Source organism: Oreochromis niloticus, linkage group LG14 (assembly GCF_001858045.2).
Source record: "Oreochromis niloticus isolate F11D_XX linkage group LG14, O_niloticus_UMD_NMBU, whole genome shotgun sequence".
In the NCBI taxonomy this organism is placed as follows: Eukaryota; Metazoa; Chordata; class Actinopteri; order Cichliformes; family Cichlidae; genus Oreochromis; species Oreochromis niloticus.
In genome coordinates, this window is record NC_031979.2 from 35966477 (window position 1) to 35983867 (window position 17391).

At 41.7% G+C, this 17391-nt stretch overlaps 1 protein-coding gene across 1 annotated transcript; it reads right to left on the minus strand.

Moving 5' to 3' along the window:
• Nucleotides 1-1457: 1457 nt before the first annotated feature.
• On the minus strand, nucleotides 1458-14441 carry LOC109194640 (uncharacterized). Its single transcript, XM_019345326.2, has 2 exons — nucleotides 13783-14441; nucleotides 1458-3524 (listed from the first exon to the last, which is right to left on the minus strand). Exons 1-2 carry the CDS (start codon nucleotides 14218-14220, stop codon nucleotides 2535-2537), a joined length of 1428 nt encoding a protein of 475 aa, XP_019200871.1. The 5' UTR covers nucleotides 14221-14441; the 3' UTR covers nucleotides 1458-2534.
• Nucleotides 14442-17391: the final 2950 nt, after the last annotated feature.

Sequence of the window (17391 nt, forward strand, 5' to 3'; positions counted from 1 at the left end):
CCCCAAAAATGATCTGACCTTCCGTTGGGAAGGAGTCACTCCATCAGTGTCCATGAGGTCCACGCTCCTCATGTTCGTGATAACTTCAACTTTGAATGGGTCTGTTGATACCCCATTTTGATCGATGATGTGACCGAGGAACTTCACAGATTTCCTCAGAAAGAAGCACTTTCTGGGAGCCAGCTTCAAGTTATGCCCGCGCAGCCTCTCAAACACCATTTCCAGGCGCTGCAAGGCAGTGTCCTCGTCTGGAGCAAACACCAAGAGATCATCCAGGTAACACAACAGGCTCAAATAATTCTGGTCACCAAAGATGCTGGTCATCATGCGCACAGACCCTGCGGCAGCCGATTATACTCATATAGACCCATGGGCGTGGTGAAGGCAGAATATTTCCTGTCATCTTCATGCAGCGTCATGTTGTAGAAGCCAGACGTCAAGTCCATGGTACTGAACAGGCTGTTTCCCCCCAAAGCAGCCAGACAATCTGCTTGATGTGGAAGAGGATGGGCATCCTTCAGGGTTCTCTTATTGAGCCAGCGGAAATCGTTGCAAATGCGTAGATCACCATTCTTTTTCCACACGAGCACCAATGGTGATGCATACTCACTGGTCAATTTCCTGATGATGTCCCTCTCCTCCATCTCAGTCAACACTTGTCTCAGCTTCTGGTACTGACTCGGGGGCACACGCCTGTAGGGAAGTCTGAACGGTCTGTTATCTGAGAGGCGGATGCGGTGCACAAAGTCTTTGGCTTCCCCGCAGTCGAGATGATGGCGGGAAAAGACATCCTCGTACTGCAAAACCAGGTCAGCCATCAGCCATGTTTTTAAAAACAGGCTCAAGACCCACCTTTTTAATTTAGCTTTTACCTAACGTTTATTTATTTAATGCTTATTTATTCTATCCTGCTATTCTATTTATATTATTCATTTAGTTTTACCTAATACCGATTGATTGTATTCTTATTCATTTTTTATCTTCTTACTCTGTTTATACTTATATTTATATTATATCCCACTCTTATTTATTTTATCTTTTTATCCTGTTTATATTCTTATTAGGTCATATCTCCAGTGTTTCCTCGGAGGGGGCTCTCTGCACCGGGGCTGTGATCGACCGTGGCTGCTGGGGCCCTGTGGGTCCTCTGAGCCTGGCTGGGGGGCTTGTTTGCCTCCCTTCTGCTGTGTGCCCAGCCTGGAGGCTGCGGTCTGTGATTGGCTCCCGGTGCAGACAGCTCCCTGTGATAGTGTTTCCTCACTTGGCTAATGCGTACCCAGCCCAATTTTACTCTTTAGGTGTGTGTGTGTGTGTGTGTGGGGGGGGGGGGGAATGTGTGTATCATGACCGCTTCTGTTAATGACAGTGCAGGGAATGAGTGGGAGGGTGGGGTGGGCTGCTTTTAACCATGTAAAGCACTTTGTGCTACAGTTTGTATGAAAAGTGCTTTATAAATAAAGATTGATTGATTGATTGATTGATCCTCTCGTTACACTGTTTCGATGTCTCACAGGACTCTATGTCAACATCCCCAAGCCCAACAAGTTTGAGTTTCTCCTCCATGTTGGTGGGCGTGACTTGTGGCGACATGGCCGACTGATGGCTGCTAGCCAGAGTTGTCTCCTGGAGCGCTGAAGCATCAAAGTCCTCAAGCGCCACACAGGAGTACACGTCTGCTAGTTTGGCGTTACGCCGCAGGTGTACAGGCTGCTCAGACATATTGATCAGTTTCAATGGGACCCATCTGTCACCCCACAAGGGAGTAACCAATCTAGCAACCAAAATCCCTCTGGGTGCTGAGCGGGATGACGAGGGCTCTGTCATCACTGTGCTGCCAGGGGAGACATCGATGTTCTTTGGTAGTTTTCCCCATACCAGATATTCGCGACCCGGTTCAAGGGACACAGCTGAGTTACACCTAACTGTGCCTACTCTGTCCGGGACGTCCGAATCTTTCCATGGGGTCAAACCAGAAAGCATCGACAGAAAGTTTTCAGTCTCAAGGTTGGTCTTAGAGCAATTACTAGAGACCGTGTTCCAGTAGGGCTCACAACGTTTAGACTGGTGTAATATGTGCTTAATGACGTTCGTCCCCAGTATCAAGTCATCAAGCTGCCCTTGAACCACCAGGATGGGAACTATCATTCTGCAGCCATACACCTCCATCTCCACACTGAGGGCATACTTAGGCTTTACACGTAGTCCTCCACACCCAACAAGAGTCACATCCACTTTGATAACATCTTGATCAGTTATCAGTCCAGACTCACGCAGCGTCACCTCGGCTGCTTCATTCATGCTGCAGGCCATGGATCCACTGTCCAGCATACCACCCATTTCCAAAAGCCCACCGAAAGTGACCGGAGTGTAGAAAAGACTGTCACTATTGCCGACTTTGTGAATGTTCTGAAAAATAACTTCAGAATCTTTGCATTTTTGTCTGGCCTCTTTATACACTGACTCTGCATCACAGATATCAACAGTTTGGGAGTATCCCGCAAGACCTGCACTGCCTCCCACCGAATACAGGTCGGCTAGTTTCCCTCCGGCTGGACCTGGGTAGACGTACTAGCCGGGCAGGACAACCGAACATAGCCAGGAGCAAAGCATGAAAAGCACAGTTTATCAGATAGGCAGTGTGATGCTGTGGTATGTCTCGGATCACTGCAGACTTTGCAGGCATCCTCCTTCCTCCGTCTATTTCGTGAGAACTGATTAAACGCCCCTCTCCTTGGTGTCTGAGTGTTGTGGTGCTGCATTCTCTCCATCATGGCCTGAAACATATCTACCATCTGACCCATGAGCCTTTCCTCTGACTGTTGAAGATTTTGACTCACCGCGGTCGAAGGGGAGAAACTCGGACTTCCAACGAGGGGCTCTCGTGTGGCAGTGCAGGGGAACGAGTTCACCAACCCCTGAAAACCTGAGGATGGGGGCGAGAAGCTTCGGGAGCATCCCTCCGGCGCAGCAGCTGCAGGTGAGGCGTTCGGGTGCACGGCAGTGATCGTAGAATTACAGCCCTTCAACTGTGCAGCGCCGCTGGCTCTGCCATTAGCTCTCACCTCCCTCTGATAATCATCAATCCTTTGTTGTACATCCCGAGCAGTCCACTCATGGACAGGCTTGCACTTGAAGACATAAGACAACTCAGGGTCAGGGCAATGTTTCACGAACATACATGCTACTTCATGGGTTAAAGGGGTCGCTGTTTGCCCCTGTCTGCGTAGCCCCTCTATGGCTAGTTCAGCAGCCTTGTTCAGTCTTATCCAGTAATCTACCGGGTTTTCACCTCTGGTAGGGAGTGTTGCATAGAAGTCAGCAAGAGGGAGGCACGATGAAGAGTCACTGAAATAATGGCGAAGGACACCAAAGATCAGATCAGGTTTCTGTTTGACATCAAGACCTGGGTCACTACGAAGAGCCACTCTGACCACATCTCTGGCCTTCCCCATTAAGTGGCTAATAATTTCGTCAGCCTGACCATGAATGGGGACCTCTTGCTTCCATAGATAAGTCGTTGCCATGTGTTACGGGTCCGAAATTGAGGACGAGAGTAAAACAATGATGGTCCAGAAGAGGTCAATCAAACAATTGATTTTAATGAATGCACGCAGCGTGGAGAGGTGTAAACTGCCAAACAGTTGTACATCTCTACCCAAAATACACTCTAGATTGCTTTTATAACATCAGGGTATTGTAACGCCCCTTCTTGCGCTTACAAACACATAATTTGCATGTCCAGAACATTCATGTATTTTAAGAATTAAATGCAACATAGAGGTTCCTCCTTGTGGCATACTCTTCCGAATATGGTGATGACCTAAGGCCTTTGAGGTCACCATGGACTGGACATCCTTCCGTCACCTGTAACTAAGCAAACTCAAATACCACAAGAAGCTGAATACATTCAGGCCTTTGCTCAGCTACTATTTTACTGTACCAATATACTCAGCATATGAGTTATGATACATATATATTTAACTCAATCATTTTAAAGTAGTTATAACTGCACCTGTAATAAACATGTTAATATTTGATTATGATAACCCCTATAATATAAATTATAACATAATGCCAGCAACTTCAATAAACACTTTGATGAAATGATACTTAATGCAATGATAAAGATGATGGTTATGAACAGTAACCATAAAATAATTCCTATAATTCTTCAATTCCCTCTCTTGACGTCTTCCAAAGACGTCACTACACCATTCCCAGGTCCACTACCTTCGCTCTGACCCTCTCTAGTGGAGATCTTCTCCTGTAAGGGATAGCAAACAAACAACCTTTCTCTGCTACACCTTTCTAACCTACTGTGTTCATCTCAGGTTCCTGTCATTATTCAAAGTTAGTTCACAATATCATATCAGGCAAAATCACAAACCCTACTGCCACGTCTGCTTTGTTAAGCTCTTCAGTTAGACTCTGTACCGGTTTGCCAATCTGTGTGTACATGCCTCTACACTTTTAATGTCTAAATGCACATCTGGATGTATGTGCACTTGTATGTCTATCTGCATCTATGAGTCAATGATTTGTCAGATATAAGGCGTTAATGTGAGAAATGTTTCCTGACTATTAACTCCTGATACTCAAGGAACTTTCCTGTTTGCCGAACTTCCTAGGTTTGGCCTTTTACACTTTTACTAAAGAAATTTTAACAGAGCCCAAAGAGATTTTTATTTTGCTCCTCTGCTTGACAGGTTAAGCGAAGTTGTTTTTTGTTTTGTTTTGAAATTTTTCCCTTCTGTGTGTGTGTGTGTGTGTGTGTACATAAGTAAGAATATGATAATCAACATAAGATCCCTGGTTTGCAAATGATTTTCTGCCCCCGCTGCAGGGCAACATCCTACATCATTTTGTGGTGAGTCTATGTTGGCTAGTTTAATGCAAATATGTAACAGTTGCTTCATTACATTGCCCACTCAGAGTTGCGCAGTTTCAAAGTATGTGGAGAGTGTTTTCACAGTTTAAACATAGGTTACTCACATTTCTAGCCTGGTTATTTCCCAATAAAAGTGAAATCAAACATTACATTTGATTTCACTTATGTATTATCATGTTCTGGGCTCTATCCATTATATTAACTTTATTCAATCTCAATACTCTTTATGTGTGTGAGCAACGCTTTTAGTCTTATTAAACACAACCCAAGTAAAATGCACACCATCCCCATGTCAGCCTAAATCTCCGCTAAAAAGCACACTTCAAAGTTTTCTATCTGGATTTACACCTCTTTTGGCCTCAAGCATATACATAACATGCAAAGGTTACTGTTAATGCCCGTTAGACAAGTTTCCATTATCCACAACATTTTGTTTCACCCGGCTCACCCTTACACATTTCCTATTCACTTATTGCATATTTATCTTTACCACCATTTACCTCAGTAGTTGCTAAGCAGAAACAAAGCAACCTGTGGTCCACCTTTACCCTGTAAAATAAACCCCTGTCATGTTTGTGTCTGTAAGCATATTTTGCATTCATTCATTACACTCCCCGCCATTCCTGCAAGTTAGGAGCTGTAAAGTTGAAAGCTACATCAAGTCCAGGCCTTTGGCCTGGCCTATGTATAAATCATGTGTGTTTGTAAGCGTGCGTGCAATTCACCTGCTATGTTCTCATCTTCCCTCAACATGTATCACCTGGACACTCTCACCAGTGAAGCTTAAAACCCTTTTGGACGGAACATCAACTCTAAACAAGCACAGATATGCAATGTGTATAAAATGAACTAAACCTGTGAATAGAATGAATGTGATGACAAACCTATTCAATGCAATATGAACCCTGTAAACAATATTACTGGTAAACAATGCTGTAAAACATGTTCTTAATGCAATCATAATAATGCAGATTATATAATAGGAATAAAGAATTTCCCTCAACCCAGGCAGGGTTCGCAACCCTCGCCATTATCTTTACCAACCATCCTCTGACACAAGGAATGATACCACAACTAGCGATGACCAATATTCCCAAAAGTACAGTCAAAGAAAACATCACTGACACTTGCCAAGTTTACTTAGCCACACCTTTCCATTGTCCAAACACAGATGTCATCCAGGACGCCAGCAGATTTTCGATACCTGAGTGCTCATGCATGGTTTTAGATAATTCGATTTCGCTCTCCCGTCAGTGAACTCGGACCTAATTGTTCTGCGAACCCCATCATGGCGTCCCTGGTTTGGTTAGAGAGTCTCAGCAGGTTGTAATGAACATAATACGGCCAACATTTTTCTTAGGCGTTACCCAAAGAAATATACTCTCCAATCCTGCAACTACCTGACTTACCAGCTTGCACTCATTAGGAACTCCCCTGGGCACTCCTATGGAGTCTATCCAGGTCGGCGAGTTCAAACGAGGATCATATGCATGGGTAGTCTGGGTCCCTCTTTTGGCCAAAATGTATCTCTTACGTATGGCAGCTAAAGTTCACGTGTTATGTTGTGGAATAGCCTTTACCTGGTTTCCAATAAGCATGATCGGAGCTCCCAATCGCACCATCGCACATGTCCCTACGCTTCCCATAGGAACACGAATATCTTCCCCACAGTATTAGTAGAGCCCACTTCTTGCCCATGTTCCAATTACCGTGGTAGGGTCGCTTACATTGTTGGTGGTTCGTCCTGTGAGTGTGACAGCACACCTAGTTGGGTCGATCTCTCCCACCTTGTACTTTTCATTATCTGTAGAAAACTTGAAACATGTAATTATCTAATTTTAGCATAAATGGTCCCACTGCTGTCTGCTTTGAAATGGCAGGGAAAAGTCTGGACAACACAGTACAGTTGCCAGTAGTCACTTCACTTCTAGTTAACTGTAACATACAATCATAGCCCCACTCATCCTCTAATGCAATGGTGCGGGCTCTGTAAACAACCGTGACCTAGCTGAAGCACAGGCAACACAGTCAGATACATGTTGTTCTCTAGCATCTTGAGCCACCCAATCAAGCCAGAGGTTACTGTCCTTGAAACCCGTGGCGCGCTTTATCAACTCTTTAAGCTTCAGTCTAAAGTAATCTGTTGTCAGAAGTACTCTCCCTTTTGGTTCCTGTTCCTTTTGAGCTACTGTTCCCGAAGTTACCATCTGATCAGTCAGAATGGTGATTAAGCTTTCTGCGAGCGGCTTAGACTTTGCATCAACTAAATTTACCCTAAGCATATCATGGGGTGATTGCAGACCCGTACATCATACGCTCTCCAGCTACTACTAGCTCCTGTACACTTAATGACGTCACACAAATCAAATGTGAATGAGCTGGTAGACCCTTTACCATAATTCAACCCTATGCCCTTATTCCTGCTGAGACACTCATCACCTTTACCTGACCCCTCGCGCTTTTGTCTTTTTTACCGATCCTGTTTTAGCAACTACAGTCTCAGGAAGTGCTGGGCTGGACTGGCCTCCGTGTTCAGACAAGTGGTTCGGAGTGCCCTGCAAAATATAGACAATAAACAACACAGCCATAGTTAATATCATTGCATACAATAAACATGTAGTTGTAAGGAACATTCTAATCAGTTTTCTCATTACGTGTCTCTGATTCGTGTGTTTGCATCATGTTATATAAACTTTGTATACTTTGTAGTGCATTATGCTAAACAAACCAACCCTTTCAATTCCCCAACCCTATCTGTCTCCTCAACGGGTTGTATGTTTTCAATGTTTCCTTATTATTTTGTCATAAAATAAATCAAACAAATAACTTAAGCTGTGTGACGGCACCTTGCGTTTACGCCAGGCTGTGAGCTGCCCTGAATCTACTTGCTACACCCCCCTTTCACCCAATTTAATTTCTCAATCTTAGTTTAAACTATTCCTGACCTTCCCCTTCTCTCATCTGATCATCTCAAGCACGTCCTGTACCAAATTTGCTTCCTCTTTTCAAGCCCACATTTAATTACAAGCTCTAACACATTTGCCCTATACGGCGGTCTCGACGTGTTTCCTGTCTACTTACAAAATCACTCTACCAGAGTTATTCTCAGAACTCAGAGCTGAAGTTCCCCTTTTCTAAGTCTGTATGTTCAAGAAGAGAGCAAGCTGCTAGTCGGTAAACAACTTTATCATCACATAAGTTATTAGGTAAACGTCACGTAGACACATTTCATGTAGCTAATAACATATATACAATTTTCCTTTGACATATCTGTATGTGCACGCCTAAATTATAACCTCTTATTCTAGAAATCAAAAATAACCTGAAAATAACACTTTCTGCCTCAGTTTTACCATACCTAAATTATCAAAAAACCTAAACATCATCAAGTAATCCTAAAACCCCTTTCAAATTAAACCTTAAATCCTGTAACTCCCCCCTTTTTGTGACACATCTCATGTGTTACAAACTCAAAATCCTTCACTCAGGTTAGGGCATTAAAACAGGTTAGTCATATCATATTAAGTCTACATGCTCCGGACCTTCAAACCTGTTTTTAAGGAATGAAATCAAATTAATCATCATGTCAAATCTTTTCTTGGCTCCATCCACAGCCTGCATCCTTGAAACGTCCTATAAACAAAAGCCTGTGTGTTAACCAGAACATCACCTTTTATACTCACTTTCTCCACTGATGATCCAACCTGTGTTATAACCCAAAATAAACTTACACAGAACAGTTATTAATCATGTGTCCCCTCCGTTCATGGTAACTTAAGTTACATCAATGTTTCCCTTTTAGCATTTAGCATTCTATAATGTAATAACATAATCCAACCCCAGTAAATAATTTTCTCAACGCACACATCAATATCCCAAAATCAGCATCCCCAGATTTAAGTCTCCCAGTTGTCCTGTTTGTCAACCTGTTATTTATTTCCCCTCTTGGTCCCATCACTCACATTCACTCCCATGCATTCACACGTGATATTTTTGCTGATCTGCAGCCCTCTGCGCACGTCATCAGATGCTCCACATCAGCAAAATGAGCTCAATCATTTGTTTTATTTCGTTTTCCTTTTAGGAAAATAGTTCTCTATAGTTTTGACTGGATTGAATCGATCAATCCATTTTTAGACAGAGACTTGCCGCCAATCAGTCTCTGATTGTAATCAATTATAATTCTGTAATGCCCACCTGATTTTCGTACTTGGTAATTTTGTCAACGCCGTCCGTTCACTCTCTTCCAGGCCTGCTTAGAACAAAAATGAAAAAAGAGAGCTGATTATTAGCTCATCAAAGTACAAAACAAAATCACCTGACAGGTTTTTCTAAGTGCACTGTTATAAAAACTATGGGCCCTTTTAGACATGTCCATGTTTATCAAAACTCCCTCTATTAAAAATAAAACAACAACCTCAAAAATCTTCAACAATCTGAAATTTCACCCGTTCGACACACTGATAACCTCGCCAAAAGCTGCACCGTTTCGTACACAACAATAACCCCGGTTAGGCACTTTACCATACTCAGATTCAGCCTAACACCTTACAACAATGTGTCAACACTAATTTATACACCTCCTAATCAAATTTGCACCTCTGAACAATCTACCCCTCCTTTAAGGCCTCAATCACACCCACACAGCAAGCTCCTCTGTCCACATTCACACAAGCTCTCAAACTTTTTCCATACTCAGCCATATCTCAACAATTTAACTTGGCAAAAGAAATACATGTTTAAACTTTATCACATTATTGAATTATTTTCATTTTCTTTCTATACTAATCACTTGTTTTGATCACTCAGTGCAAAAGCACTGCTAAGTCACCCTTTTAAACTAGTTTAATCCGTTTATTCAACATTCACACCATTCTATCACTCATACAAGTAGCAAGCCGATCTTCATTGCGTATGTTTGTGTGTGCTATTTTGCATATATGGCTTCACAGTCTCACAGACACTTTCCCATTCTCCAGTTAAAGAGTCAGTTTTCTCCGTCCCCCAATCACTAACCCAAATTTTACTTCCCCACCTTAAATCACAGCCCTGCTGGTCTTCCACCACCAGTTAGGGCTTGCTGTCAGGTTCCTGGACACTGTAAACAATTCAACCAGAAACTTGCCTTAACATATCCATTCATGTTAACCTGTAGTTTCATCCGACTCCTGGATCTGGAGAATTGGTCCAGGTCTGCTTGCCCCTAAAAATAACAAACTAAAACATTTTCATTATTATCACGGACGCCTAAACGACCCATTTCTCTTTTTCTAGTCAAAAATACCAATTATGCCATGTATGTAAGCGTGTTCTTCCTTGCGTTATGTGGTCATGTAAATGCAGTGTAAGCTGTTTTCTTCATTGCATCCTTATATATTCATTGCATTTTCATGTATTCATATTTAATTTATGCATCTTTTCACTGAGCTCTAGATTCAAACTATCTCACTTCTGATTCGTTTCAAAAATAATCTCACATGTAACAATTGGTATATGTGTGTTTTCTATTCATTAATATAATTGTCAGTTATTTTGATTATCTTTACCTTTTGTATTGTTTACCTCTTTGTTGTGATATGGTGGACATCCCTAAACAATTCATGGGTTCAGGGTTCAATTTCAATCCAATCATCTCCTATCTTCTCGCAGTCAAACTCGTCCAGCTTCATCTCTCACTGGTCCTTTTTCATTCACAGTGTCCTGTTCGGGCTTCAGAGCCCCAGCAAACACAGTCTGTTTCTTCTCTGTTTTGATCTTTCAGTATTTCCTCTTCCTTCAGTCTTATTTTCATTTGCTGTGTTTTCTTCTGCATCCATCTTTTCAGTCTTTTCTTCCAAGATTGCTCCAAGCTTGGCAAATATGACAGTCAGTGCCTTCAAGCAGACATATCACGCTGTTCTTCACCAGCATGCATGTTGCATCTCGTGCTTTCTGTCATGCTGCTGGACTCATCAGTCGTTGTCAGTGTTACTGCTTTCGCGTGCACTGTCTTTTAGCTTCCGTTACTTCTTCACGTCCACGATGTTCTATCGGTCTTCATCAGGCGATTGACTGTCCTTTGAACTTCTTCTCCGCTTCAGGGACAAAGTGAGAGATCCAGCCGCACAATTTCGAGCCAAAAACTGGCTTATTCTCCCAATTCTTTTAATCTACTTTTCTGCTGCTGAACTCAAGGTTGCAATGTTGAGAGAGTCCACCTGTATTGACACACTAAAGCATACAATTAGTAATATATTCATTTTTCTTAAAGGCTTCATTTGCTCCATGGGCCTCATCTGTCTCTCTGTGTTCTTTCTGTACACACTCAGTTCCCATATATGGGCATGCAAAGTTCCTGTTCACTATTTCCTGTCGCTGCAGCCCCGGTACACAGAGCCATATTTCCTGTTCTTCAAACTAATCTAACTCCTTTGTTTTTACACACGTTTACAGGTTCTAACCTCTTTAGTCATTCAGTAATCGTCTCACACACTGCCTTTTCTTTCAAACTCCCCCTTTTCACTTACTCAGACAAATCACACAGTCACTCAAATCAAATACTGACAGCATTCACACAATTAAAATCACTCGAAATACGCTTTCATACGAGTATCTTGGACATGCCTTCCATGATCAGAAAGAGCAAGTCAAAAGAAAAAAGAAAAAGAAAACTGAAACCTCTCATAACATCACTGAAGGTCAAATATCTTCATAGACCCAAAAGTAAGCATATTATTTCCCTAGTCAAAAGTCAAACCGTTCCTCACAAAGTAATTTTTAATCTAACAGCCTTTGTGTTTTGAAACTAAAAAGAGGAAGGAACAGCGCCCAATTTAAACTGCGCATGTTGTCACTCAACAACACACACACAGAAAATGTAACTGTATATATTATCTCAAACTGAAACAAAACCCATCTAAAAATCCTAAAACATCTTACTTCGACACCCCAAAACACACATCGCTTACAGACATCTTTATTAATTAAATTATCTCAAATTCAGTTTCAGTTCTCAGAACCCAAATAACCGTCCTAAGTATCAACAGTTTATGTATCCTATCTCAAAACCCCTGAAAAAGTCATACAGTCATGGCAAGAAATAAAACTTTACTTACATATTGTAATAAACAAAACCAGCGTCTTAAGTACATGCATCAGCACTGTCTAGCAGTCTCTATAAACTTCCTCATACTCTATGGACCTCTCAGCTGCCTTATTTGCATTCTCACACACACACACACACAGTCTAAAAATAATACCAGCCTGACTCACAGACTCAGACAAGTCTCTTAATATATTTACACAGACGTCCTATGATTACAACTGCACAGATTTTAGGCCTCTCATTTCAAAACCTACACAATTTAGACAATTTTTAAATTAACGGTCCGACCGATAAACTCCCTGAGTTTTTTGTCATCAATTTAACCAGTCTCGGCCCCGGGCCGTGGTCACATATCTAAGACCCTACACAATTTAAAAGCGTCAACCAACTCAACCCCTGCCGAAAAGCTCTGTTTTGGGGACATTTCACATCCCAGGCTTCCCCGAAGTTTTAAGTTAAAATTAGACGCCCGAAACCCGGTTTCTACTGACCAAAAAAGTGCAAACCACCGTCCCGGACGGTAAACTGACCCAGTCAGTGGCCTATTTTGGAGGTTCCCAAGTTCTCCACGAAATGCCAAGTCGGACTATCCCTATCCAAGGAAGATCCCGAGCGTCCTCAGGAAATTTGGAGCGTCACCTCCGAGAAATGCACTTCTTAGAACTGTCCACAGTTCCGTTCTATACAGTTTAATTATTTTGAAGACACCCCAAAAATCACAAACCCACCATATCGGTGTCCAAGCCCGGCTTTATATTCAATTGAGACTTTAATGTCACAAACTTCACCAATTACCTATTATTCTAAATTCTCTTTATTTTTATTCCTTTGGGACTTTAACCCGGTACCTTTAGTGAGACTCTAACTCACTTTTACTCTTTTTCTTATCATTACTTCAACTTCAACTTCTCATGAGATTTTCACCAAAATCAAAACAGACCTTTACCAGTAATTTTCAGTGAGTAGACTTTCAATTTTGTCAGAACCAATTCAGCACTGTTTGGAAATAATTCAACAGGTAGTGCCTTACCTTTGAATAAGCCGGCTTATGTCCACTCACTTCGACCACTGACTCGTGTCTGCCTGTTTGAGCACCTTGGACCCTCTCAGTCTCAACCTCCACCTTTTCTCCCTCAACCCTCGGCCAATGCACCAAATGTTACGGGTCCGAAATTGAGGACGAGAGTAAAACAATGATGGTCCAGAAGAGGTCAATCAAACAATTGATTTTAATGAATGCACGCAGCGTGGAGAGGTGTAAACTGCCAAACAGTTGTACATCTCTACCCAAAATACACTCTAGATTGCTTTTATAACATCAGGGTATTGTAACGCCCCTTCTTGCGCTTACAAACACATAATTTGCATGTCCAGAACATTCATGTATTTTAAGAATTAAATGCAACATAGAGGTTCCTCCTTGTGGCATACTCTTCCGAATATGGTGATGACCTAAGGCCTTTGAGGTCACCATGGACTGGACATCCTTCCGTCACCTGTAACTAAGCAAACTCAAATACCACAAGAAGCTGAATACATTCAGGCCTTTGCTCAGCTACTATTTTACTGTACCAATATACTCAGCATATGAGTTATGATACATATATATTTAACTCAATCATTTTAAAGTAGTTATAACTGCACCTGTAATAAACATGTTAATATTTGATTATGATAACCCCTATAATATAAATTATAACATAATGCCAGCAACTTCAATAAACACTTTGATGAAATGATACTTAATGCAATGATAAAGATGATGGTTATGAACAGTAACCATAAAATAATTCCTATAATTCTTCACCATGTCAATCCAGTCCTGGACCGAACATCTGTCTGTGCCATCACCCCTAAAAATTTGAAGCTCCTTATTGGGCTTAACATGAACAGTTACATGTGGTACATCTCGAGCGGTACTGTTACATTGCTCAGTTTGAGTCTTAGAGTCACCAGCCAGATTCACAACACCAGCTGACAAGAGTTTAGTAACAATGGATTCACCTATCTGGGCTCCTATTTGCTCAACCATGTCAGTAAAACTGTGTACAGCATCACTGTCTCTAATTGGGGTGGAAACCTGAGGCATATCACCCACACCCCTACCAATGGGAATAAAACTCGGGCTTTGGCCCAGCCCAGTGTCACTGCTCACAGGACCAAACTGTGTGACATTACTGGTGTCAACTGCATAAACTAGTCCGGCACCTCTGCCCTTAGGTAGTACTGGAGTGACAAATTTATCCATCCTCAAGTCACACACTTAAGATAATACCTACACGTGCACTCCGTTAGGGAGAGAAAAAAAAACAGATAAAAATAAAAATAACAGTATAATAGCAGCAAAACGAGGGAAAGAAAAAAAAAAAGTCCAAACAATTCAAGCGTATAACCACACGTTGTATATCAAAACACAGACACTTTTACCTTTGTCTTATTTCAATCACACCCCTCACCTTTTTTGGCTTGTTTTTGGGGGATTTTTTTTTGGGGGGGGGGGGGGGGTCTAAACTCACTTGGTTACAACAACCCACATTCAACGTGTGAACAGCAGGGGAGCAGAACAGCAGCCACGGCGATGAGCATCAAGCTGATCTGAAGATCCGAATGGTCACGGCACCAGTGTAACGCTTCCGTTCTTCATGAATCACAGACGCTCAGAAAGGTTGGCTGTTCACGGTTTATTCTGCACAGTGCAAACGTGCCTGCAGAAGACATAAAACACACTCAACAGGTGTCTTCTGATGGTACCAGCAATTGTAGCTCCCTCACAGTGCAAACACGTGCTGTGTTAACAGACTTACAATCTACTTCTTAATAAAGAAAAGATGGAAAAATAATAATTTCTTCCATTTTACAGTCTGTCACACTGAGCTTGTATACAAAAAGACATCTTACAACTGATAAAAATTACATTTCACAATGGTATAAAACAAAATAACAGGATAACAGAGGTATCATTGGCTAAACATTTCCCTCTAGTGGACAACTTAACAGTAGCGCATTACATTTTCACTTGCTTGTGCTTTGCAGACTAAATGGCTGTTAACAAGCTCATGTACCTGCAGAAGACATAAAACACACTCAACAGGTGTCTTCTGATGGTACCAGCAATTGTAGCTCCTACAATGTAAAACAACATTACAAAAAGCACAGAAAAACAGTAAGTCCAAACCATTGACTGTAGAAAACATGGACGACGCGACTCCGCCTCCTACCATTGTGCAAAAATGAAGCCAAAATGTGGGAACCCCGCTTGTGGAGGCTGCCATCTTGCAAATTTGGAGCCAGAGTCTGCGCAGTAGTGACTTGAGGTGGAGCGACTGTGTAACGCTCCCGCCCACACACCCGCTGGACATGACCGCAAACACGCCCCCCTACACTTTTTACGTAGCCCGGCTGCTCGAGTTTTTTTTTGCTGGTTTACCGCGACTGACGACTCGTTTAATTAAGGTAAATACAACCATGTCACTGTTATAAAAAAAAGACGCACAGCTTATCATCTTATAGTTCTAAAATCACTTTGTTGTTAATTCGTTTGCTAGATTAGCCGCTAGCATACGCACTGTGTTGGAGGCTTGTTGTTAGCTAGTTAGCAATGCTACACACCTAATACTCTAATAGTCTGTGTTATTGAAGGATTCAGCACTTCTTATGTTTGTTTTTATCCATTTTTAGACAGCGATGAGATCATCTGCACACTCTACAGAAGCCCAGAGTTACTGTTAACATCAAAAATATAATGCTGTCCTTTGAGATTTAAACATAAGACTGTGAGTGTAATGGATCTAAAACTGTTTAAATCTTCAGAGCCCTCTACAGCCTGGTAACATGGAAACTTTAAAAACATCAGCAGAACGTTTCAGTAGTGTAGTCTAATTTGTTCTTTTCATTTAATAATAGAGTCCATATTATATCAACAGCTACATTCACCCTGGAGAGAAACTAGTGAGGGAGACCACCAGAACCAAGCTGGGTTTCCTGGGTCCAGAGGTTTGGAGAAACTTCTTCCTTTTCTTTCATCACAGATGTCCTGTGCCAGAAGTTCTGTTGACCCACTGAAAGAGGCATCATTTAAGAAACACCAGGAAGACTGAAGCTCATCGCATAGATCAAGCAGGACTCATGATCTTCACCAGCAGCTCCCTCACAGGGAAATCTTCAGCACTCCTCCGTAGGCCCGATCCAGGAGATGGATAAACCCAGCATTTCATGAACACTGTGATGGAGACCTTTGGTTTGTGTAATGTTATAAATACTCGGATACTCCCCAGAGGCTCCAGACTTTTACATAAAGATATTATATTCAGTCCTGTAGAAAGTTATATATTTAAAAATATATGATCCTCTCTGGTTACTCTGGTATGAATAACTCTGAATCACTTTATGGTAAATAACACACTATCTGCAAAAAACTGTGAAAGAATTCCAGATGACAAGTTTGTAGTTCAACATACAGGTGACGACCTTTGACCTTCATCAGGTTTTATTTAATTGTGTTAGAGAAAATCTCATATGCTCTTCATGCAGCTGAGTACATCAAGTGTTTAAAACGGAAGCTGTGCAGGTCTGAGATCAGCAGCTTTGTGAAACACCAAACTGAGGTCCTGTTAATGCTGATATATAGTGACACTGTTACATGAGTGATTAATCCTTTTGTTTTTTTGTCTTTAACTTTATCAATAAAGCTGCAGCTTTCACTACAGCACATGTAGTACTTTAACCTTTGTACTGTTTTCATCAGTTCATTTTGCAGTTAACATGTTGGATGATCTGTCTGCTGTCACTGGGTGGTGCTGAGGTCTGAATCTGAGGGCAGCTCCTGTAATCACAAAGAGAACAGAACCATCACAAACTCAAATATAAATTTTATCCCTCAAAATTGAAATAAAGCTGATTCTTCTGTCCTCACACACTCAGGATCTGAAGTTCTTCTCTTACATTTTTTCAGTATTACAGTACACTACAGTACTTTAATCCATAGTTCCTGATTAATGAGGAGTTACTGAAGTACAAGCTTTTTAAAAAGATGTTACTGTCTTTACAGATGTGGCAAGAGCCTGAAAACATGCTGCTGTTTGCATATATTTGATATTCAGCTCTGCACAGGAGCTGCAGCAGGGTGCAGCCTGTTGCTTTTACAGTATAATACTTGTAATAAAAGTACAGTAACAGTAATTAGTGACTGATTAGCCCGGAACGTTTCTCTTAATTTCTTTAGTAAATTCATTCACCTGCACAGATTAGCTAAACGAACCCTGACAGCCGAGTGCTCATTTTAGCTAGCTAGGTCTCAGGACATAGCTAAGGACAGTAGTTACGGATTAGCTTACAAACACGTTTAACTTACCGAAAAAGTGCAGCGGGGCCTCGGGTCCTTCTGTCGGGTAGTCCAGTTTACTGAAGAACACCTCAGGCT

Bases quoted from the DNA above. Each gene is read 5' to 3' on its own strand.
- LOC109194640 (XM_019345326.2), bottom strand. From the start codon at position 14,220: ATGGATAAATTTGTCACTCCAGTACTACCTAAGGGCAGAGGTGCCGGA. The intron at 3,525-13,782 runs ATGGTGAAGAAT...GACCCGTAACAC, and splicing joins CGGTCCAGGACTGGATTGAC to ATGGCAACGACTTATCTATG.